The sequence below is a fragment of the Vespa mandarinia genome, chromosome 7 (genome assembly GCF_050613455.1).
Source record: "Vespa mandarinia isolate Hongniang chromosome 7, ASM5061345v1, whole genome shotgun sequence".
Taxonomy (NCBI): Eukaryota; Metazoa; Arthropoda; class Insecta; order Hymenoptera; family Vespidae; genus Vespa; species Vespa mandarinia.
The window spans coordinates 3,916,342-3,939,369 of record NC_140816.1 but is presented as its reverse complement, the minus strand read 5'-3'; the positions used below and the strand labels follow the sequence as shown (position 1 = coordinate 3,939,369).

Here is a 23,028-nt window from a genome sequence, read left to right as displayed (position 1 = left end):
AGCATGGTTGTAATAAAATGAATGTTTGATTTAATAAATCTATATAAAGAATTTAGATCTTGATTTCCTATATAATAAAGATGCAAAACTTATATAAAGAAAAAAAAATAATCATATGGAATTTCAGAAATTAATATATATATTTTAATATCACATATATATATATATTTTAAAGTATTAAATATCATATAAAAAAACCATATTGGGTATTACATTTCTCAGAATTATCATATGATCATTTTTCCTACAATCCATTATTACTATGTTGTCATCTATATTCTACAGCAAGATAATTTTCACTTTTTTAGTATTCGGCTTTGTTTGTTTCAGTAATAAAGCCATAATACTATTATTATTTCGATTTTTACAATTTCCACTATAAAATGTTATTATTATCAAATCTTATTTAATTGTTTTATAATTAAATTATAAAATATTATTAGAAAATGTAAATTAAGCCGCTACACTTCAAATTCTTTTTTCAAAGATAACTTGAATATTCTTGCAATAGTTTTTTTGCTTCAGATTGTATATTCTGATCTTGTTTAGTTATGACCGTTTGTTGACAAATTTCATTTAACCAATAAATAGCCTTTTCATAATTACTTATAGCTATGTAGGATTTACTAAGAAATAAACGATTTTCTAAATGTGGTTCAGTTGCAAATTCTTCTGCTTGTTCGAAGCTTTCGATTGCTTCTTCGTAGGAGGCATTTGGAGGCTCAGAAAAGAATGTTGTTGCTACCTGTTTGAAATATAATTTTGTAATAAAATGATTAATGATATTATAAGAACAAATATAATACATCAACATAAAATATCAACAAATTAATAACGTAAAAACACACTTTTCTTTCAATCCAAGTTAAATTAGATATTTCATATCTAAATCTACCAAGTAGATGATGTAGATCAGAATCTTTTGGGCGTAGTTTTAAAGCTGTCATTACATGATTTTTGAAAACAGATCCATTTTTTATTCTTTCTGCCAATGGCAGATATTCACCATGTAAACCTATAAGAATAGCATACCACTTGTGAAGATCTGCATTTTCTACATTAATAATTTGTTCGCAAGCTTCGAGTCCTAAAAAATGAAATTGTACATAATGTCTTTAAAGGTAGATTTGTTTATTCCTAAAACTAATAGTTTACGATTAATTACAGAATTACCTTCGCTAATAATTTTCTTTTTATGTTCTATGTTAGAAAAATGATTTATATAAGTATAACAAGCATTAGCAAATCTCCATATTATGTCTACATTATTTGGATGTAATTTGGTTAATTCTTGTAATTTATAATATACGTCTTCTTCAATCTGTTCTTCTGTTTTTTCTTGTGCACGAATTTTCATAAGTTCTACTTCCAATAGTTTTATTGTTTCTGATTCCCTGTATCACTAAATATATAATCTCTTCCTTTCATGATTGACATTTATCTTTATTAATAATATGTGTGTGTGTGTGTTTGTATATAATTATGTATAATGACTATATTTGTAAGTTCAATAAAACGAATAAAAAATATTTAAATTAATAATAAAATTGTTTCTATACTATAGTATATATTGATTTTCCATAACACATAATAATGCGAATAAATTCATGTAAATTTATTAAAGATGAAATTATCTAATAATTTTAATATATATCCAACCTTAGTTCAATATCGCCTGTAGCATCTTCAGTGTCTGAACAATCAAAAAACTCATCATCAGCAATGTCAGTCCCTGCTGTAGAAAATGTATCTACATCATTTTCAGTTGAAACATATGTACTATCGTTAGAATTCAATGTATGTTTTCTACTTGCAGCTGCTGATCTCTTTTTCCTTTTTTGTTGCTGCCTAAAAAGAATTATATTTTATCATTAATATTAAACATAATATTAGTTTCTTTCGTATGATTTTGAATTCCTATAATAAAAAATATTACCTTAACGCTTCTAACTCTTCTTGCAGCTCAGCAATTCTTTGATTAACAAGTTCAAGGTTATGATTCCGTACTTTGTATTGTCGTTTCTCGATAAATTGTTGATAGAGAAACATACCAGCCACACTAATAACACCAACAGTAACTCCAATCGCAGCTGCAATTAGGGTGCTGCTTTCCAAGTTACTCATTATTCTATAATAATAAGAATTATATTACATTAATAAGTTCTATAATAATTTCTAAAAAATATTTATAAAAATTATAATACCTTGTTTTATAAGCAGATGAAAAATTAATGTATCTGCATCAACCTCGAATAATTTCTTGTTTAATTTTTGTATATTAGCCGTAGTATGCACTGCAAAGAATATATTTATATTTTTTCTAATTTAAATTTTTAAAAAGTGAGACCAACAAATAAAAATAACAAAAACATTTCTTGTGCTGAGTAAAATGGAAATAAAACTTAAGCAGCAAAATAGTCTATAAAAAAAAATGAATAAAGTTAATCGATTAATAAAATATACATATTCTTTAATACTCTATATATTTCTTATTAATAATTTAAGTAATTAAAAATTATATTGAATTATAGTTCAAATTGTTTATTATCAATATAAATCAATACAAAATAAAAATAAATACCACAGAAATATATTAGTATTAGCAAAAACAAAAAAAATACATATATACTATATAAATTTACAGAATTTAAAAAAATTATGATATTACTTCGTGCTTTTATATTTGCTGAGTTGTCACAAGTAAATACTCCATAAATGTTTAAAGTCCACGAATGTCGGCAAACCACTATTCACAGATAATTACCTGATAGAGAAGCTACAATTAATAAACAAATTATTCAATTATTTATTCAAATGATGTAGAATTATTAATTTCCTTGTTATGTTATTATTATAAAAAGGATAGAATTCTGTTATTTTTTTTTTAAATTGTTACATTAACTTACCATGTAAATTCGTACTACACAAAATTAATATTATATCCAAATCAAACTTGTGTTCTTTCTTATTATAATAGACAATGTGCTTATATTATCAAGATTTAAATTTACTAAACGATATATTTATCTATTATACGACATTCACATACATAATATGAAACATAGATTTGTCTTCATAGTTTTACTACCTCTTTATAAACATTACTATCAGAAATCTACCAGTCCTGCTCTGTTTTGGAAAACGTACCATACCCAATATTTTTGACTCGAATAATAGATATATACACATACATATACATATATATATATATACATGTATATATATACACATATACAGTCTTTGAAATTAACTTTTACTCGTATACACTCAATTGTATTAGATTAAAATTTGATTATGTCACAAGAATATCGGTTATTTGATATTTATTCTTTCAGAATAAAAATTATGGCGAATGAACATTGTTCAAACATTTTTCAATTATTCAAACATTTAATTTTATTTGAAAGAAACGAATAGTAATTAAACGTTAAAAGTAGCACTCATTTTTTTATTTATAATATTTAATATAAACACAGATATTCAATTAGTTATTAATTAATAAATCTACAAAAATGACAAGCAGCGCCATTTTAATGTTATAAGTATTCGATAGTTTAAACTTTGACAGTTTCTATTAATTTCGACAATTTTCACTTAAATACGTAGATTTATGCGTACAATTATAGAAATTGTAATCTCTTTCATTGTATTTAAAATATATATTTATTTTACATCATATATTATATTTTGATATAATAAAAAAAAATTCTTGTTATAAATTGAAAAATATGTCGGCAGGCGAAGTTAAGAAAGAAGAACCTCAATTTATATTTCATACGTATGCTTTATGCAAGGTAAAATTTAGAAAAAAAAATGTATGTACCTTAAAGTTTTTAATTTTTAATACGTTTGCAGTTTACAGATATGCCGAATGAAATGAAACAAGAAGCTATGGAAACATGTTCTACTGCCGCGGAAAAATATGCCGATGACTATGAGCAAGCGGCACGTATGATTAAAGAAAGTTTGGACAGAAGATTTGGCGCGCCTTTTCAAGTAGTTATTGGAGAATCTTACGCTTGTGCTATAACCCATCAAGAAAATAGTTTATTATATATGTTCACGGGTGGGAATATTGCTATTCTCATTTGGAGAACAGTTAACCAATACAAATAAAATGATTTTCTATTAAAGCTGTACATCACCTTTAATTTTATAATTGTTTACGCCAACAACGAGAGATGTATTTAATAAAAGTAATAAAGACGATTTTAATAAAGAAGATTTTATTTAAAAAATGAAGGTTTTCGAACTTTTAAGAAAACTTTATTTTCTTTGAAAAAAAATCGTATCAGAAATGATGTTTTTTCGTGAATAGTTTATACATAAAAATAAAGCTTTTTAAAAAAATTCGGAAAAAAACGTATCCTTTTTTCAAGCAGTTTTCGACATTTATCGTAATAAAAAAGTTTAATGATAAAATAGCGGCAACCTTTGAATTTCGCGGCAAAAGAAAAGAAGTTTTTATCTCCATTAATGATTTTCATATGAATGCTAGAGGGGTATGCGGTTACTTTTCGTGAAGTAGGCGATTGCTTCCTTGTCTAACTGCGTAAATCGATACTCAGATTTTCTAATCCTGTCTTTGAAATAAATATTATAATTATTTAAAATATATAATATACACAAATGTATAATGTGCACAAAGTACATTAAGCTAATATTTAAACAATAGTATATATTCGTTGAAACATTATATAACTAGTAATACCCTTTAGATATAAAATAATTTCAATTTAATATTTAAACACAGTTAAATTTTGACCTCCGAATCGTAGACTATATTTAATATTAGCTATAACAAATAAGCGAAATAGTATTCCTTATTGCCCTTATAGTTCTTATTTTGTCTATACCTATCGATGAAATCGTATATGCTACGAGTGAAAGCTGGTGAACATAATTTTATATTTTAAATTTTTTAACACTTTTTATTACAAATAAATATATTTGTATCATATATAATGTAGAAACATTATAAATATTTCTTAATAATTATATACACAGAAAACCAATTACTATTTTAACTACAATTATATATATATATATATATATATATATATATATATATATATATGTAAATATAAATTGTAAGTATTATATGATAACTTTATACTTTCATTGTATTTTTATTTTTATAAATCTGTTATATCAGATATAAATCAATGTTTTTCAAAATACTTCGTGTATATTGTATAGACTGGAATAATTATAGCATTTTTGTTAATGCATTTTGTAAATATTAAACTTTATCCAACTTGAAAAAATAAGTTTTAATATAACTTATTAGCATTCATAAAATTCACAAATCGTACATACATATTAATCACATGTCAAAAAAATGATTTCTCTAATTTTTGAATAAATAAAATTATGCTGATTTCCAAATACATATTGCTAAATTACCAGCACAATACATGTATAACAAATGTTTTAATTGATACGTTATTTCAAATCCATAACCTTCACCGACAACCGTATGCCACGAAGCTCCAAATTTTTTATCCATCGTTTCTTTGATCATTCGAGAAACACTCTCATAATTATCGGCATATTTTTCTGCAGCTGTCACGCATAATTCCATAGCTTCTTGTTTCATCTCATCAGACATATCGCATTTCTATGAACAAACGTATTTTATCATACTTGTTATAAACATTTTATGCATGTAATTAACATAATACAAGAATTATGAAATAAAATAAAAAAATTAAAATTCTTAGGAAAACAAATATACAAATGAAAAACCTTGCCTGTGTACCAGGCAGAAGTTTGACTTATTGATCAAATGCCTTAAATTTTATTTTTCGTATAAACAGCATATTTTGCATATTGAACGATCATTACTCACTCTGCAGAGTGGATAAGTGTGTAGAATTTTGACAACGTCGTCTTTTTTCACTTCTGTCATTTTGAAAATTATCTAATACATTCAGAAACAACTCCAAATAGAACGATACCCGATTTGTTACGAAATAGAATGGTTGCCATTTGCCAGGCGTACGCATGCTTATAAATAGAGTAAGTCATTGTAGGAGGGGGAAATTGTTTTGGTCCTATCTTTTTACGTCTGAAATTTCCTTCGATTATCGTCTGATATATTAAGTTTTATAGGCTAGCTATTTATATTTTCATTAATGAATTGTGAAGAATTCATATAATAATAAAATATTTGAAGATGGCATCACGATTCAGTGGTACTTTACAAATTACAAATTTAGATGATTTTATTACTCCATCTCAGGTAAACGTTCGATAAAAAAAGAAAAATAAATATTTATTTTAATTTTATTACTATCTTTAGAAAATTTAATTTGTTTAGAAAAAAAAAAATTGTTCAATATAAATTTTTGTAGGAATGCATAAAGCCAGTTGAAATCAAAACATCTAAAAGCAAAACAGGTGCCAAAATAAAAATTGAAGAAGATGGAACTTATTATTCATTAAAAGAGGTATAATTGTTTTTAATATAAATATTTCATTATAATTACTTATAATTATTTATAAATGTATTAGACAACTTTATGTATTTACTATACCTGATATCTTATAGAATAATATTCCAGAAAAATTGGAGAAAGTTGAAATTACGTTAGCAGATTGTTTAGCATGTAGTGGATGCATTACTTCTGCTGAAAGCGTATTAGTTTCGCAACAATGTCCTGAGGATCTTTTAAGAGTTTTTCAAGAGAAAGTAGAACAGCAACAGGTAAATAATTCTATAAATAGTAAAACTAGCAGCAATTTATGTATTGCAAATGTATTTTTAATGTTAATTTTTTTTATTTTTTCTCATAGAATGAGAAAAATGGGTGTGCAACATTTATAGTAGTAAGTTTATCTATTCAACCAATATTGTCCATGGCGCAACGTTATGAATTAAAACCAGAACAAGCTTTACACAAGCTTGCTGGATACTTTTACAAGTTAGGAGCAGATGTAGTTTTAGATATGAGTATTGCTGATGATTTTGCACTTCTAGAATCTGCAAAGGAGTTTGTTGAACGTTATAAAGTTGCAAAAGAAGGCACTGAAAAACAATTACCAATGTTAGCATCTTCATGTCCAGGTATGCTTTTTTTTAAGCTCTTTGACTTTTTTTCAAATATAATTTTTCTTGGAAGATAAAATATTTTGTTTATAGGTTGGGTATGTTACGCTGAGAAGACTCATGGTCATTTTATTTTACCATATATAAGTATAACAAAATCACCACAGCAAATTATGGGATCATTAGTTAAGTATCATTTAGCTGAAAATATGGGTCTTTCACCAGAACAAGTATATCATGTTACTGTTATGCCTTGTTATGATAAAAAATTAGAAGCCTCCCGAGAAGATTTTTATAATCATGAAAAGAGTACCAGAGATGTGGATTGTGTTATTACATCAAGTATGTCATTTTTATATCATATATATAATATATATATATATAATAATTCTTATTTATATCAAATTTATTTTTAGTTGAACTAGAGCAAATGCTGAATGAAAGTCATTTAACTTTGAGTGACATAGAAGATGGAGAAATTAAGCAACCTTTTGGGTTATGTAGGGACAAAACAGATAATGACTTATGGAGTCATAAAGGATCTGGATCTGGTGGTTATGCTGATTTCATTTTTCATTATGCTGCAAAGCATTTATTTGATGAAAATGATGTAACACTAGAATTTAAACATCTGAGAAATCCTGATTTCCAAGAAGCAGTTTTAGAAAAAAATGGAGAAGTATTATTAAGATTTGCAATAGCAAATGGATTTAGGAATATACAAAACCTTGTCCAAAAATTAAAAAGAGGAAAATGTCCTTATGATTATGTGGAAGTTATGGCATGTCCTTGTGGTAAGTTGTAATTTATAACTGAAATGTTTTATTCATTTAATAAATGTTTTAATACGTTTAAATATTAGGATGTTTAAATGGTGGTGCACAAATAAGGTCTCAAGATAATATTCAACCTCGAGAACTTGCATTAAAACTTGACGCTATGTATCATGATTTATCAATGAGTATACCTGAAGAAAATCTAGCTGTACATAAATTATATAAAACATGGTTGGGTGGAGAAAATACAGATAAAGCTGCAGCTTATCTTCATACACAATATCATGCAATAGAAAAAATGAATACAGCTCTTGCAATTAAATGGTGATGTATATTATTGCAAAAGAAAAACTATATATGTATATATGTATATGTAACTGTTACTTTCATTAATACATGTATTGAAATATTATATATTCTCTTTTTTGCTTCCACTTAATATATAATAATAGATAATTACAATAGTTAAATACATATATAATAATTTAAATTAAAAAATGTACACAAAGATATAAGAGAGGATGAAAACATTATTTAATACAATATTATACTTTTTGTTAAATATTATGTTATTGTGTTGTTTGCTAACCAATAACGAATTAAATGAATTTTATTTTTAGAACTTGACAATAATTTAATAAATATTTATTAAATGAATAGAACATGTTCTATAGAACATATTTTAATATATAAAATAATTTTCTTATTAACTAAAGATTTATTATAGCATTGGTATTTGTATATATAAAAATTGTCGGTATATGATTGTTTATTGAATTTACATAATAGTAAAATCACACTTTTTGAAGTGGACAGATTGTCTTCATTAAACACATCTGATTTCATAATATTATATACATTTATAAATTAATAATAATTATATTATTTCAATAATATGTAATCATAAAATATGTAAATATACAATAATTATTAATAACTTATTATAATTATATATTTATTTATGAGGCCATACTTTTACCTAGATCAAATATTTAAAAAAATGAAATATCGAATATCGTAATTTAACATAAATAACATATATAACATATATAATTCACAACTAAGGTTTTATCAACATTTTAAAAACTGTCCCTTTTTTTAAGCAATTTAAATATATTTATATTTTGATATCAGTTGAGATAGTTATTTTGGTCTTTTTTTACATACAATAGTTATAAATTACTTTTTATCAAACATTAATTTCCATGTAAAATAAACTATAGTAAATGCAATTCAATTATCTTGGCATCTGTAGAATAATTTTTTATTATAGTTATGAAAGGATTAGTTAATGCTTAAATTTTATTCTATGCTATTATTTCAGTTATATGAAGACAATTTTTAATCCATAAAATCTTGCATTTCTCTATCTGTATAACATAGAAAATAATTTATTTGTATAAATGTGCAAAATTAAAAACTACACACAATGTCAGCTAATAATATATATATAATATAAATAATAATATAAATATTAAATATTTATTTTAGCATTTACGATAACAAAAAATAAATAAATAATCTTTCATCAATAACAAAAATCCTCTAATGCATCTTTGGAAAAATATAGTACTTTTTGTATATAATCATAATTTAAGAGCAGCATAAATTTCAAATTTTTAGCACAAACAGTTCTTTTGAACTTTCATCAAGTGCATCACGTACAAGCTTTAATAATACTCATGTGTTATTAGTTAGAAATTCAAATTATATATTCAACAGTCTCAGTGTATTAAGATATTTGTGTAAATATAGTCAGAACTACTACCTTGTAGAGTTCTGTGCAAAACATTTATTAACTCTAACTAATTTTTCTTCTGATAATTTTCCTTATAGTTTGAAAAATCCATTGATCATTTGCCTTAATTCCATCCTTCATAAATTATATTTCTCAATAATATCACACTTTTAATATTGAGTAAAAATTATCTAGTATTTTTATTACATATTAATTCCTCATTTTCATTCATTTCTTTAGATTCTGATTTCTTTACATCTATATCTGATGGATAACCATCTTCAATATACCTGATTGAATCATGATCAGTATTATTATCTTCTTTAATTTCATATGGTTCCATTAACCATCCTTGATTATTATCTATTTCTCTAGAGACAACAAGAAATAATTCTTTTTCCTTACTGTCTATTTGGTCCTTGAGATATATAAGTAATTCATTATCCTGCATAAAATAAATAATTTCATAATTTTCAGAAATATAAAAATATGATCTTTCATTTATTTCTTATGATTTTATATTTTATATAAGTAAATGTAATTTTTAAAACTCACTTTTCCTATAAGTTGTGGTGTATCTAACTTTGAATCTAAATTATAAAAGGCACCATGAATTTTTTTCAAGGCAATCCAGTGGCGTCTTTTCAATGGGAGTAACACAAAACCCAATTTATATTCTGTTGGAACATTTAATATAAAACCTTCAATTTTGTCAAGGCAAAGACACTTTGGATCTCTGTAAATGTAGATATTTATATAGAATCATTAACATAATAATATTAATAAGATTTTGAAAGAGTAAAATATATTAAGTAAAGACTACAGCAATCAATATTTACTTGCGTTTATCAAACCAAACTGCTTCACGGCCTCTTCGTTGTAATGCAGCCATAATAACATTAATGTCATAATTTCCAAGTCCTAATAAAGATTTGTGAGGATTAATCCACACTGCAGGACTTAAGCTATAACAAATTTGATCTAATTCTTGCTTACTAAAACCTCGTTCTTGAAATAAATTATTTAATGCATGTAGAGCACAAAGCTCTTTTACCTGTAATCGAAAATGATTGATGATATTACTAAATAATTATTTCCAATGTTATGTAAAAAATATATTATTTACTTGTCTTTCATGGTAAATAGATCCAGTCATATCACTTCCTGTATTTGCCACCATCGTAACTACATAATTTCGTTGATATACCACAAGGAAATTTTATTAAGTTTTATAATATAAATGAAAAATTAATCAGTTGAATATCACTGATGGATTATTTATTTATAACCTCTGTGCATTTGACAGTTCTGTAAAATATTTACGTATATGGTAGAATATTATACTTCGTTTATTTTCATTGGGTATCTTTTAAATAGTGATATATATAATTCGGATCGCATAATATTGTGATAATATTCTTTTCTGATTGGATAACTTCGTTGACGCGGAGAACGATCCAATCTTTTTTTGTTATATAATTTCATCGCACTCTCATGTACAATAATTGTAAAGTATATAATGGAATTACGTACTTTTTTTATTTCAAGTAATATAAATTTATTGATATTTTTTTCTTTATTATAATATTAAAATAATTTCAATTTTCTTATTAGTAAAGAATAAAAATGGAAAAAGGCATTCGGTACATTGATATCCATTGAAAATGCTCCTTTATGTTGAATTGTAAAATGTCGTACACTAGAAAGTTTATATGATTCTAAACGATTTAATGATTCGAATCATTGCTATTTACAAACAGAACATCTATTAGGAATTGTGTATTTATCAAGAAAATAATAAATAAAATTTACAATTACCTTTGGAAAAATAGTGCTTTGTTGACCTTCGTGTTAACACAAATAATCATAGAAAGGCGCTGATTTTTTACTTTAACATTGTGCATCTGAAGTTTAAAGTGTAGTATCACGCAATCATTGACAACTCATTTCGTAACTTTGCAAGTGTCAACATGTCAGTTTCCTTTGGTTTCTTCTAAATCCACATTTAAAATGAATTAGTGTAGGTATTCAATGTTGTTTGTAACTTATAAATATTATCCAATTAAATTCAAGTTGATTTCAATTATAAACATATATTTCAATTACTGATATGTGACTATTAATGCATAAAGTTCCATTGTTGAACCTACAATATGTTCTCCTTCATATGTTTCATCAGTCATTTATTGTAAAATTGTATCCTGCAAATATTTTTACTAATTATAATCATATCTAATCATTTTACGTTTACATAAAATAAATGTTCAAATATAAAATAATTGGAAATAATTATTTAAACATTATAAAAATGTAACTTTCTATAATATAAGAAGTAGAAAAAATTATTAAAATTATTTGCACAAAATAACATTATATATAAAAATACTATTATAATATAAATTTTATATCAATATTAATAGTTATTAAAGTTATATTTTTTATTAGTTTAATTAAATGATAATTTTGTACAAGAAGCTATATTTATTTTAAAATTACTGTGAAAATTTTTTCAAACATTAATAATACTTATTTATTAATTTGTACAGGTACAAGTTGAAGAAAAATAACAATTGGATTTATCTTACTGATAAAAATTTTTAATGTGAAATGAAATATCCTGATTAAAAAAAGATTGATTACTTTGTATTGAAAAAATATTTCAATAAATTTTTAACTTCTTGAAAATTTTAAATATAATACATTTAAAAAATAATACAATGTTATATAATTGATATATATCAAGTGCTGATAGAATCAAAAATTTTTGTGTATATCAGTTATGCATAGATCTAAATTAATAATCTATAGAAGAAGATTTGGATTTAAATATTGGAAAATGATTGATATGTATATGTGTACATGAAACAATTTCAAAACTGAATATATCTAAATTGATAAATATAAAATCAATTTATTATTAATTCATAGTAAATCGATCATTCCTAAAAAATGTCAGGTTCTGCTTCAATTATAACGTCTACTCTTGCGCAACCTTCGGAGAAGGAACATGCATCTACAACTATGATAGATTATTCAAGTATCAGAGGAAAGGTATATCATTCAAATCTTACAAAATTTATAGTTAGCAAATATAAACTTTCTAAAAAATAAATTGTTTTAAATTATAGAATGTATTAGTTAGTCCATCGGAGGATCAATATGAGCTACTACTTAAAAGACTAAAAGAAAGAATTCATGATGGTGGAAGTGAAACAATATTTGATATTGGTATTGCAGAAGGTATATATCTATGAAATACTTATTTTCTTTATCGAGCTATAGAAAATTGTAATAAAAAGTTAAATAATGAACACATTGACGTATATTACATCACTATTTCATCATGTTTGTAGATGGTTCAGAGGATGGATTAAAAGAAGATGAATATGAAGCATCAGTAGCCACTTTACAATCACTTGCTGCTACATTAGAAGCTGATTGTGTACTTCTACGTCAAAGTAAAGTAGATCATGGTTTAACAGGACAATACCTTGTACGAAGGCGACTGGATCTGCAAGACTTTCTAGAAATTAGGTTTCTAAAATATTAATTTAAATAATAATCTATTAAAAAAGAATTAATTTTATTGTAAAATTTAATGAAATACTACTAAAAATGTTAAAAATATGTTTTCTTTTAATGAAATCTTTTAGAGTTGCTGTTGTTGGCAATGTGGATGCAGGAAAATCAACACTTTTAGGAGTATTAACACATGGAGAATTAGACAATGGAAGAGGTTTAGCTCGTCAAAAATTATTTCGTCACAAGCATGAAGCTGAAACAGGACGAACCAGCTCTGTCGGAAATGATATACTTGGATTTGATAGTGTTGGTATGTATTAAAATTAATTTTTTTATCATTTGTGTTTCAAAATGATCATATGACAATGTATTTGCATTTCAGGAAATGTTGTTAATAAACCAGAACATGGTTCTTTAGATTGGGTAAAAATTTGTGAGAAATCATCTAAAGTTATAACGTTTATTGATCTTGCTGGACATGAAAGGTATCTCAAAACAACTGTGTTTGGAATGACTGGACATGCTCCAGATTTCGGTAAGTTTCGTTAGTATAATTAGTTCAATGTTTCCTTATTAAAACTATTTTGTATTTAAGGTATGTTAATGGTTGGAGCAAATGCTGGTATTGTTGGAATGACTAAAGAACATTTAGGATTGGCTTTGGCTCTTTCGGTACCTGTATTTGTAGTAGTTACAAAAATTGATATGTGTCCACCAAATGTATTACAAGAAAATTTAAAATTGCTTATAAAAATACTAAAATCACCTGGCTGTAGAAAAGTTCCAGTCATAGTAAAAACTCCAGATGATGTTGTTGTTAGTGCAACTAATTTTGTATCAGAACGGTTAGTAAATTTAATATAAGTTACAGAAACCTATTACAATAAATTATAAATGGTATTTTTACATCTTAATTTGTATTAAAGAATATAAGAAATGTCAATATTTTTACTTTTTTTATAATACAGATTATGTCCCATTTTCCAAGTATCTAATGTGAGTGGAGAAAATTTAGATCTTCTAAAAATGTTTTTAAATCTTTTGACTGCTAGAATAACTAGTCATGATGATGAACCAGCAGAATTTCAAATTGATGATACTTATTCTGTACCAGTAAGTTCCTAAGAAGTATTAAAAATAATTTCTTTTATTATTCTCATTAAAAAATTTGAAATATTTTTAAATAATATTAATTTAATATACATTTACTCTTTTCTAACACAATTTCTGTAATCCTTAGGGCGTTGGTACTGTAGTGTCAGGTACAACTTTGAAAGGTGTAATAAAATTAAATGATACTTTATTATTGGGGCCTGATCCTTTAGGACATTTTATACCTATTACTGTAAAAAGTATCCATAGAAAAAGAATGCCAGTTCGTGAAGTAAGAGGAGGTCAAACAGCGAGTTTTGCTTTGAAAAAGATAAAAAGATCACAAATTAGAAAAGGGATGGTGATGGTTGCACCAGCTTTAAATCCACAAGCTTGTTGGGAATTTGAAGGTGAAATCTTGGTATTACATCATCCTACAACGATCAGTTCTCGATATCAAGCAATGGGTAAATTATTATTTTTATATTACTTTGTATAATATTCATAACAGGAATAGCTATTTTATTTTGCATTTATGAAATTGTGTCAATATTTCTTATTTCATTATATGTTATAGTTCACTGTGGCAGTATAAGACAAACTGCTTCTATTATCTCAATGTCTCAGGATTGCTTAAGAACAGGAGATAAAGCATTGGTACACTTCAGATTTATAAAACATCCTGAATATATAAAACGTGGTCAACGAATAGTTTTCAGAGAAGGTCGAACTAAAGCAGTAGGAAATGTATCAAACCTTATTCCTCACTCTAATACTATGAGCACACAAATATTCAGAATTAACAAACCAAATAAATCACAAGGCAGATTGAATAATTCTTCTCTCAATCAAGTAAGATTACGACTGCAAAAGCATAGATAAATATTGGAGTGTAACATTTATGGCCATTCTTTTCATTATAATTTTTTTGCTTTCAGTCACAAGAATTAAATGAAACGAGTTCAGCATTTGAATATCAGAATGCAAAACAAGAAAATATGCCACAAAAATCTGGCACAACACAAAGTAAAAAAGGTAGAGGTCGAAGAGGTAGATCTCATAATCTTATCAATGCTAGTATACAACCTTTGTCAGAGCAAAACCCTCCCACAAAAATATAAGATATATTTATATACAAAGTATATATATTGATTTAGAGGAAATCTTTAATGTTTTAGAATAGATTGATTTTTTAGATAAACATTTCTCGATAATGTTTATATAGTTTGAAGCAAGATTACTGTTTTGAAGTCTTTCTTTCTTATAAAAAAAGAAAAAAAAAGAAAAGAAAAAAAGCAAATTATTTCTTAAGACTACTTTAAACTAGTAAAAAAAAAAATAAATAAATAAAAGAAAATAAAATATAAATTTAAAATTGAAAGTTAATTTTCATAGCAAGAAGTACGAACTAAATAACAGATTTACTAAATTTTTACTTTTTAAATTAAAGATTGCCTTTGTTATAACTATTTACCAAATTTAAATCGCCACAAGCATGTCTGCACTATTGCACAAATTCTATTGAAATATTTACAATATTATTTTCAGTGAAAACAAAATGCTTTTTGCAGATTAAATATTATTTTGATTATATATGTAATTTTTATTCAAATTATTATTTATATGAAATGTATAATTGTAATCTTCAAAAAGAAGATTGGAAAGACAATCAATGTGAAAGAAAGGAATTTTATAATATTAAAATTCAAGTTTGAATTATACGAATAAATCGACATCTTGCTTGTATTTTGCCATTAAAATAAAAATAAATATTAACTTAGAATTACACATTCTTTATTTATATTTTTGCATATATAAATGTGATTGCTAAATAGTGCTATTTAAAACTTCAGTATTTAGTATTTACAAACTGAACTATATTTTTTTTTAATTTAATAGATTATTATATACATAAATTATGATTTTATTTTAAGATGATATTAAAAATAACTAAAATCGAAAATAATGGAAGACATGCTTGTATGTAAAAGCACATTGAATGCTAAAGTGCATTTCAATATATTTTTAAATTTTAATGTTATTTTGACATAGCAAATAATGATGAAAAAATGGACCAAATAATTTATTGAAAAATTCAATATTTTTTCTTTGTTACAAAATTTCTATCAAACTGACCTTACTACCAAAGTGATCTCTTGATGAAAACAGAAGCTATTAAAATAAAGATTATTATCATAGAATTATTGAAAAAATAATAACCTGTACTTTCATAAATCTTATAATTTAATAAATACAAATAAATAAAGTTTAATAGAAAAATTCGAAATATAAATTAAAAATTATAGAGAGGATAACTTGTAAATTTATTTAATTAAAAATAACAAATACGTAAAATACTCTTTATAATTTAATTTATTTTATTACGTTTTTATTATTTATCTTATCTTTTTTTATTCGTAAATACATAAAATATTCTTTATAATTTATTTTATTTTATTAGATTTTTGTTATTTGTTTTATCCTTTCTTCATTCAATTTTTCATTCAAAACTTTTATAATATTACTCACTTTCAAATATAAAATCGCGGAATTTTTTTTTATTATATGTATAAATATTTACCTTATTAAGGCAATGGTACTGTCTTTGTATCTGCTATAGAACTCGTTTTATAACAACAATAAACAAATTTTTTCATTTATTATAATCAAATATATTTATTAATCAAGACTACATGGAAATTACTGAACTATATCATTGACAAGAATTTTTTTTTATGTCAATGATAATAATTTTACTATCTTTAGAAATAGACATTATCATTAAATGCTATTAAGTTCCTATAAGAAGTATACATGTAATCATATATTTATTTCTTTTTGGATTCTTTAACTTGTTTTAGTTCATTTTTTATATTATTTGCTAAATTTTTTAATATTTTTAAAGCTTCTGATGGAGATTTTAATTTATATGCACTATTTACTTTTCCTGTTTGTGAAAATAAATAAACCACTAATTTGGCACCTTGTCTAATTGGTTTAGAATCTGCTAATTTATTGATTAATTGCTCATTATTCATTAAGTATCGCATAAGAAAACGTATAAAACCCATGTTGAGTAGTTTTCTTAAAAACGATTTGCTATAGTAAAAATCTATATATTTATATCTTGGGTACTTCAAATGTACACATATTACGATATTTCAATAAAAGTTCACGCTTGAGCCGAAGCTGCTTACGAAGTGTTTCAAGTTTTTGTAACTGTTCTTCTTTACTATATTCTATTCCTGGTAACCGTTTAATCTAGAAGACAAAAGACTTTCTCTTAAAAAAGAAAATATGTTTTTAATAATATCTCTAAAGGAATTAATTTTATATAGACTAATCATTTAGGATAAGTTCTTTATATTTAAGAACTATCTATCCCATTTGAATATTGCAATCAAGACAATAAATGTATATACATAAATTTTTGTTTAAAAATAGATATAATATATAGACATGCACTGCAAGACTAGAAAATCTTTATAGAGTAAAACAAGATACACTTACAAAGTATTTATTACCTGAGCTCTTGCAGAATCCAATTTTTTTTGTAATTCTAATATTTTATGACTAGTATCTTGTGATTCTTTTGCTTTTTGAGTTGTATCATGAGGATCTTTCTCCACACTGGAGGGAATAAAATAGTCATTGTAAATTGAAATAAAATAATAATTATATATGAAATAATAAACCGACTTATATAAAAATATATTGTCACTGAGTTTTAAAATTAACCAACAAGTAACTATATTGTGGTTAAATATTTTTCAGTGCATTTCCCATAACCTCTAATAAAATTTATTTAAAAGTAACTTATAAGTATTATGCGAAATATTTGATCACTGGTAGCATAATAATACAAATTAAATAATTAATTTATATGTAACAAATCTCATGTAAAATTATTTCAACTTACTTAAATATACATATATAAATAATATTCGGATATACAACACGCTTACGTAGCTACTACGAAACTGACAACCCGCGCAGTAACTAAAATACATACCTTCTTAATATATCATAAATAAGTGGTAGTATCTCAATATCTAAATCATCAACTGTAAATGAACTTCTCATAGGACTTTCTTCTGTTAACTCTGAAGTTTCCATGATATAATAAAAACATAAAAATTTACATTTTATATGATAGTACTCTTGAATTTTTCATATTTCATATATGTACAATCACAATATATGAAACACAATAATTACAGGATTAATTGTATCGACACTCCTTTGAATTATGATCTTACTCTGACATCCCTTTAATAAATGAATCAAATTTTTCTAGAAGCTGATCTAACAAAATTGACAATACAACGCAAAGAAAGAGAAAATGGTAAAGTCTTGGAATTTCAAATTATCGATATCTATTAACTATTGGTTGAAATCTATTGGGTCTAGAGAATAACGCTTTCATGAAAACTGACACATTAATCGATTCTTTGGTTACAACCAACTTCACGAAGCTTTCTGGAGGAATATTCATGACATAAAGGTGTTCTTCCGTCTTTCTTGTTTAGCCACATTGTACGTCGGTAAGATTGTGTTATTACTTATTGGGAATAATCAAGTGGCATCGTTGAATATATTATATATTTTACAATTAATTTTTATGTAAGCTTATTTGATATATATTTATATGAAATATTTTAATATTTTGTATTTTATTTTTATAGTTAAAGACGAAAATGGGGCGCCGACCAGCTAGATGGTATGTAATAATTTATAGACATTGTAACATATTTTTGTTAATAAAAGCATAATTTATCTTTAATGTAATTTATTAATAAAATAAATAAGATGATTTAGAAATAAGATTGGAATTAATATATAGCGTATTATGTGTACAGTTTTTCTAAAAAAAAAAATATTTTTTAAATATATTATAAATAATATTATATTCTGTTTCAGTTATCGATATTGTAAAAACAAACCTTATCCTAAATCAAGATTTTGTCGTGGTGTACCAGATCCAAAAATCCGTATTTTTGATCTTGGAAAGAAGAAAGCTTCTGTCGAGGATTTTCCATTATGTGTACATTTAGTGTCTGATGAATATGAACAGCTTAGTTCAGAGGCACTTGAAGCAGGTAGAATCTGTGCCAATAAATACATGGTTAAGAATGCTGGTAAAGATCAGTTTCATATTCGTATGAGGCTTCATCCTTTCCATGTCATCCGTATTAATAAAATGTTATCATGTGCTGGAGCTGATAGGTAAATAAATTTCATTTATACAGTTAAATATTTATTTTGCTGAATTATAATTTTTAATCAAAGTTTATATAGAAGTTAAATTATACAAAGAAAAAAAAATCTTTATAGGCTCCAAACTGGAATGAGAGGAGCTTTTGGTAAACCTCAAGGTACTGTAGCTAGAGTACATATTGGACAACCTATTATGAGTGTGCGTTCGTCAGATCGGCATAAGGCTGCTGTAATTGAAGCATTACGTCGTGCAAAGTTCAAGTTTCCTGGTCGTCAGAAGATTTATGTATCTAAGAAATGGGGTTTTACTAAATATGACCGTGCTGTGTATGAAGAATTAAAAGCATTTGGTCGTCTTGCTCCAGATGGTTGTAATGTTAAATATTTACCTGAGCATGGACCTCTTGAAGAATGGAAAAAATTCAGGAAAGTTCTTGCTACAGCGTAAATAAGATTTTTGGAATTCAATTTAAATAAAAAAGAGAGAAGATTTCTTATTGTAATAATTTCACCCATGAATCTAATGAAACATATATTATAATGAAGTTGCGAAATTTTAAACAACAAAAAATTATAAACACCGTTTTTAGTAATTAAAAAAAAGAACAGTTTTATTTAATGATACATTATTTTAAAATACTGATTTACATAAAGTTATATATTTACAACGATCGATCAATAACTAAACTAAAATACTTTGAAATAGTATCTAATAAAATGATAAATAAATTACAATATATACATAATAAAATATGATGATTTCTAAAGAGAGCATAATGCACAAATGTGTTTAAAAATAATTATATCCTGCAGAAATTCGAGATTCTATAAATTAATGAGAGTGACATGTAATATCATTATCATCATTTTCAGTATTTTGTATCTCATCATCAATGTCATCACATATTCTGTGATTATGAACATCTAAAACTTCAGTACTGGTTGCTGCATCTAACAGTGGAGATAATTTTTCTGCTTCACTATCTTCGTCTTGCCCTTGGCCCTGTAAATACTAATGTATATGTTTGACATAAACAGAAAATTTTACCTACTATACAATTCTGACACTATAAAAAGCAAAACCGACTTTAAATTATCATATGCATGATGAATGAATAAAAAAATTCTACAGTTGTAAGACTTACTTCATACAATGAAACAGGTTGTTTTTCATTTACTAATCTGAGAGTATCACGTGATCTTAAACCGGATTTATCACGAGAATGCCCAGATTTAGTTCTTACTGCAGGAGATCGAGTATGTAGATCTTTTTGTGATCCTGAATTTTCATCCCTTGCAAGAAGAACTGACATTCTAAATTCTGGAGTGGGACATGGAGTGCCACTAGTTCTAGCACTCATATCTACATCCTTTGAAGACAAATGCTTTGAAATGGGTGTACGTTCGGCTGATCTGCAAAATAATATTTTCAATTGAATAAACTGCTAATAAATTTTGTATTATATCATTTTTTAAATATAGATTGACGCATCTAAATATACCTATTCAATGCTTCTGCAGCCTGAATAGCACTTGCTGTATCTGTATCTGGTGTATCAGGAGATTCAGGTGCAAGAACAGCAGTTCTTGGTGTATATGGACCATTTAAAGCTTCTATAAGCGATACTGCTTCGTAACCTGCTGGAATATTCTCGCAACTACCCTAGAAGTTTAAAAACATTCATTTGTATCTTATTAAAAGTTATATGGCTTGTAAAAAACATAATATTACCTCGGGTATTGGTGGATTGGATATAATAGTTCCAGTTGCTTTTTGAAGTGCTTTAATTTGTAAAAGAGCTCGAAATGGAGCACGACATATGGGACAATTATTTGCTTGATACCGAAGGGAATCTGCACAGCCATTGCACAAACACAAATGTCGACATGGTAAAATTAAGGTATCACGTACATCACACATACAAATTACACATTCAGAACCATTATCATCCGTATCTTCATCACTGCCTTGTTGCTGTACAATAATATTTTCTGATGATAAAAATGAGCAGAATACCTCTAATTAATAGACAGATATCAATGTATTTATTACCTTTGCGCTTTCAGTGTTTTTATTTTCAATTCCATAAATTTCTTGCAACAAATAACAAAGTCCATCTACATAAAGTTTTTGCTTAAGTGCTTTTAATACATATGTTCCATCTGAATGTTTTTCAACTACAGCAATAGTTGTGTGAGACTGTTTTGGTTCATCTGATCCTTCTTCTGCTATACAATAGATTGCTATTGGAATAATCTGTTAATGTAAGCATAAAAGATCATAAAACAAATAAAATGTGAAATAACTTTTTTGTATTTTAAAACATTACATTTGTAATACATACTTCTCTATCTGCATTGTATATTAAATCTTCTTCATTATAAAGACTTGGATCAAATATATGAGATGTTTGAGAGAACAATTGATTAGCACCCTTTTTATAATGATATGTTTCAGAATTCATAGAAGGATCTCTTGGTACATATCTATAAATCATAAAGATATTTTGTTATATATGATTTTAAATCATTATTAATATTATATCCACTTTCTATCATATAAAAAGTTGAACATATATTCTTTTGATATATATAAAATAATACATACGTAACCCCTTTTGTTGTAACTTCTTCTGTACAAAAATAATATATTGTGATAGCACACCTTACATCACAATCAAAAGTAAATTCAATATTGAAACGATTTGGTTTTTTGTCACCATCACTATCACCGTAACGTTTTACATTATGACACTGAGAAGACGTTGAAGTTTGATCCACATTTCGTACTAATCTTAATGATTCTTTTCTTATATTTACTAAACTTTTTAAGGTTTTTGTAGGATCATTTGTTTGTGGTGGAGGATATGGGAACTGTAACATATATCTTTTACTTGATATATTGTTAATTGTTAATAATTTCTATGAAATAAATTTAATTCTTCATACAGGTGTCGGTCGACTGCCTAAGAAATTTAAATCTGCATTTTCTCCAAAGAGGTATGCTTCTGGTTGTGGAGTATCGAACCTTTCACCACCCATAATAAAATGACTACCAAAATAGCTTCCTAATATAAAGATAATTTATAATTATATTATATATAAATTTATCTATTAAATCATAAATAAATGATTGATAACTGTTTTGCGTAAGGTATATATAAATAAATAATCTCATAAAATCAATAATAAATAAATACTCTATGTAAATATATACTCTATATAATTTCATTGTATTTTATTTTAGTAATACTTAATCGTTAGTAGAAAGACAAAGAACATGTATATTATACTAACCAGAACGTGGAGGATATTTATATGCGTGGTTTGAAACAATATCAACTTCTTCTACACCAGCATTTTGTCTGCTTGTTAATGATCCCATTATTTTATTATATGATGCTGTCAAACAAATAGAAATTCGCGGTAATATTAAGTGATACTAAATTTGAAATATTATTTAAATTCCAATAATTTATAAAACGTTGTAATTTTTAAGTTTTTGATAGTATTTAATCAAAATACAGTTATTCGATTTGTAGTTTCATATTGTCAAACGAAAAATTCTATACCACAGAATTGACAGACAGTTTCTCTGTGGATAAATCTTAACAAAATCTAGATCATTCTCC

The 23,028-nt window shown here is 25.4% G+C and overlaps 9 protein-coding genes across 17 annotated transcripts; 4 read left to right on the top strand and 5 right to left on the bottom strand.

Annotated features, from left to right (window-relative positions):
- Nucleotides 1–32: 32 nt before the first annotated feature.
- On the bottom strand, nt 33–3,125 carry LOC118440449 (regulator of microtubule dynamics protein 1). 3 transcript variants are annotated; one of them, XM_035863478.2, is made up of 8 exons: nt 2,907–3,125; nt 2,669–2,776; nt 2,205–2,294; nt 1,937–2,128; nt 1,660–1,848; nt 1,174–1,394; nt 849–1,087; nt 34–745 (listed from the first exon to the last, which is right to left on the bottom strand). In XM_035863478.2, the coding sequence occupies exons 4-8, from the start codon at nt 2,122–2,124 to the stop codon at nt 482–484; spliced, it is 1,101 nt and encodes a 366-aa protein (XP_035719371.1). In that variant the 5' UTR covers nt 2,125–2,128; nt 2,205–2,294; nt 2,669–2,776; nt 2,907–3,125; the 3' UTR covers nt 34–481. The 3 variants fall into 3 exon arrangements, with proteins under 3 accessions (XP_085514167.1, XP_035719371.1, XP_035719370.1); XM_035863477.2 differs by having other exon boundaries at nt 2,669–2,764; XM_085658041.1 differs by lacking the exons at nt 2,669–2,776; nt 2,907–3,125 and adding an exon at nt 2,582–2,617 and having other exon boundaries at nt 33–745.
- Nucleotides 3,126–3,728: 603 nt separating this feature from the next.
- LOC118440405 (dynein axonemal light chain 4-like) lies at nt 3,729–4,116 on the top strand. Its single transcript, XM_085658291.1, has 2 exons — nt 3,729–3,794; nt 3,856–4,116. Exons 1-2 carry the CDS (start codon nt 3,729–3,731, stop codon nt 4,114–4,116), a joined length of 327 nt encoding a protein of 108 aa, XP_085514417.1.
- A 1,060-nt stretch (nt 4,117–5,176) lies between these two features.
- On the bottom strand, nt 5,177–6,013 carry LOC118440327 (dynein axonemal light chain 4). The gene is made up of 2 exons (XM_035863193.2): nt 5,852–6,013; nt 5,177–5,620 (listed from the first exon to the last, which is right to left on the bottom strand). The coding sequence occupies exons 1-2, from the start codon at nt 5,909–5,911 to the stop codon at nt 5,372–5,374; spliced, it is 309 nt and encodes a 102-aa protein (XP_035719086.2). The 5' UTR covers nt 5,912–6,013; the 3' UTR covers nt 5,177–5,371.
- A 162-nt stretch (nt 6,014–6,175) lies between these two features.
- Nucleotides 6,176–8,343, top strand: LOC118440325 (putative cytosolic Fe-S cluster assembly factor AGAP009023). Its single transcript, XM_035863189.2, has 7 exons — nt 6,176–6,244; nt 6,357–6,452; nt 6,554–6,709; nt 6,799–7,069; nt 7,145–7,393; nt 7,468–7,845; nt 7,914–8,343. The coding sequence occupies exons 1-7, from the start codon at nt 6,179–6,181 to the stop codon at nt 8,153–8,155; spliced, it is 1,458 nt and encodes a 485-aa protein (XP_035719082.1). The 5' UTR covers nt 6,176–6,178; the 3' UTR covers nt 8,156–8,343.
- A 437-nt stretch (nt 8,344–8,780) lies between these two features.
- On the bottom strand, nt 8,781–11,520 carry Josd (Josephin domain containing). Of its 2 annotated transcripts, XM_035863192.2 has the most exons (6): nt 11,384–11,520; nt 10,692–10,873; nt 10,562–10,619; nt 10,405–10,486; nt 10,121–10,301; nt 8,781–10,010 (listed from the first exon to the last, which is right to left on the bottom strand). In XM_035863192.2, the coding sequence occupies exons 2-6, from the start codon at nt 10,743–10,745 to the stop codon at nt 9,753–9,755; spliced, it is 633 nt and encodes a 210-aa protein (XP_035719085.1). In that variant the 5' UTR covers nt 10,746–10,873; nt 11,384–11,520; the 3' UTR covers nt 8,781–9,752. The 2 variants fall into 2 exon arrangements, with proteins under 2 accessions (XP_035719085.1, XP_085514166.1); XM_085658040.1 differs by having other exon boundaries at nt 8,786–10,010; nt 10,405–10,619.
- Nucleotides 11,447–15,913, top strand: GTPBP1 (GTP-binding protein 1). 2 transcript variants are annotated; one of them, XM_035863187.2, is made up of 11 exons: nt 11,447–11,585; nt 12,112–12,616; nt 12,694–12,805; nt 12,919–13,099; nt 13,219–13,397; nt 13,470–13,622; nt 13,683–13,932; nt 14,056–14,200; nt 14,328–14,646; nt 14,757–15,031; nt 15,118–15,913. In XM_035863187.2, the coding sequence occupies exons 2-11, from the start codon at nt 12,515–12,517 to the stop codon at nt 15,298–15,300; spliced, it is 1,899 nt and encodes a 632-aa protein (XP_035719080.1). In that variant the 5' UTR covers nt 11,447–11,585; nt 12,112–12,514; the 3' UTR covers nt 15,301–15,913. The 2 variants fall into 2 exon arrangements, with proteins under 2 accessions (XP_035719080.1, XP_035719081.1); XM_035863188.2 differs by having other exon boundaries at nt 11,453–11,585; nt 12,522–12,616; nt 15,118–15,910.
- A 1,236-nt stretch (nt 15,914–17,149) lies between these two features.
- MED9 (mediator complex subunit 9) lies at nt 17,150–18,539 on the bottom strand. 3 transcript variants are annotated; one of them, XM_035863318.2, is made up of 4 exons: nt 18,398–18,539; nt 18,192–18,282; nt 17,704–17,809; nt 17,150–17,440 (listed from the first exon to the last, which is right to left on the bottom strand). In XM_035863318.2, exons 2-4 carry the CDS (start codon nt 18,260–18,262, stop codon nt 17,300–17,302), a joined length of 318 nt encoding a protein of 105 aa, XP_035719211.1. In that variant the 5' UTR covers nt 18,263–18,282; nt 18,398–18,539; the 3' UTR covers nt 17,150–17,299. The 3 variants fall into 3 exon arrangements, with proteins under 3 accessions (XP_035719211.1, XP_035719210.1, XP_085514386.1); XM_035863317.2 differs by having other exon boundaries at nt 18,192–18,506; XM_085658260.1 differs by having other exon boundaries at nt 17,274–17,440; nt 17,690–17,809; nt 18,192–18,506.
- Nucleotides 18,540–18,610: 71 nt separating this feature from the next.
- Nucleotides 18,611–19,889, top strand: RpL10 (ribosomal protein L10). 2 transcript variants are annotated; one of them, XM_035863314.2, is made up of 4 exons: nt 18,611–18,723; nt 18,865–18,899; nt 19,100–19,405; nt 19,514–19,889. In XM_035863314.2, exons 2-4 carry the CDS (start codon nt 18,877–18,879, stop codon nt 19,842–19,844), a joined length of 660 nt encoding a protein of 219 aa, XP_035719207.1. In that variant the 5' UTR covers nt 18,611–18,723; nt 18,865–18,876; the 3' UTR covers nt 19,845–19,889. The 2 variants fall into 2 exon arrangements, with proteins under 2 accessions (XP_035719207.1, XP_035719209.1); XM_035863316.2 differs by having other exon boundaries at nt 18,650–18,715.
- Nucleotides 19,890–20,048: 159 nt separating this feature from the next.
- On the bottom strand, nt 20,049–23,022 carry Mrgn1 (Mahogunin ring finger 1). 2 transcript variants are annotated; one of them, XM_035863310.2, is made up of 9 exons: nt 22,694–23,022; nt 22,346–22,464; nt 22,005–22,270; nt 21,742–21,883; nt 21,450–21,653; nt 21,129–21,371; nt 20,899–21,059; nt 20,542–20,809; nt 20,049–20,408 (listed from the first exon to the last, which is right to left on the bottom strand). In XM_035863310.2, exons 1-9 carry the CDS (start codon nt 22,779–22,781, stop codon nt 20,229–20,231), a joined length of 1,671 nt encoding a protein of 556 aa, XP_035719203.1. In that variant the 5' UTR covers nt 22,782–23,022; the 3' UTR covers nt 20,049–20,228. The 2 variants fall into 2 exon arrangements, with proteins under 2 accessions (XP_035719203.1, XP_035719205.1); XM_035863312.2 differs by having other exon boundaries at nt 20,049–20,399.
- Nucleotides 23,023–23,028: the final 6 nt, after the last annotated feature.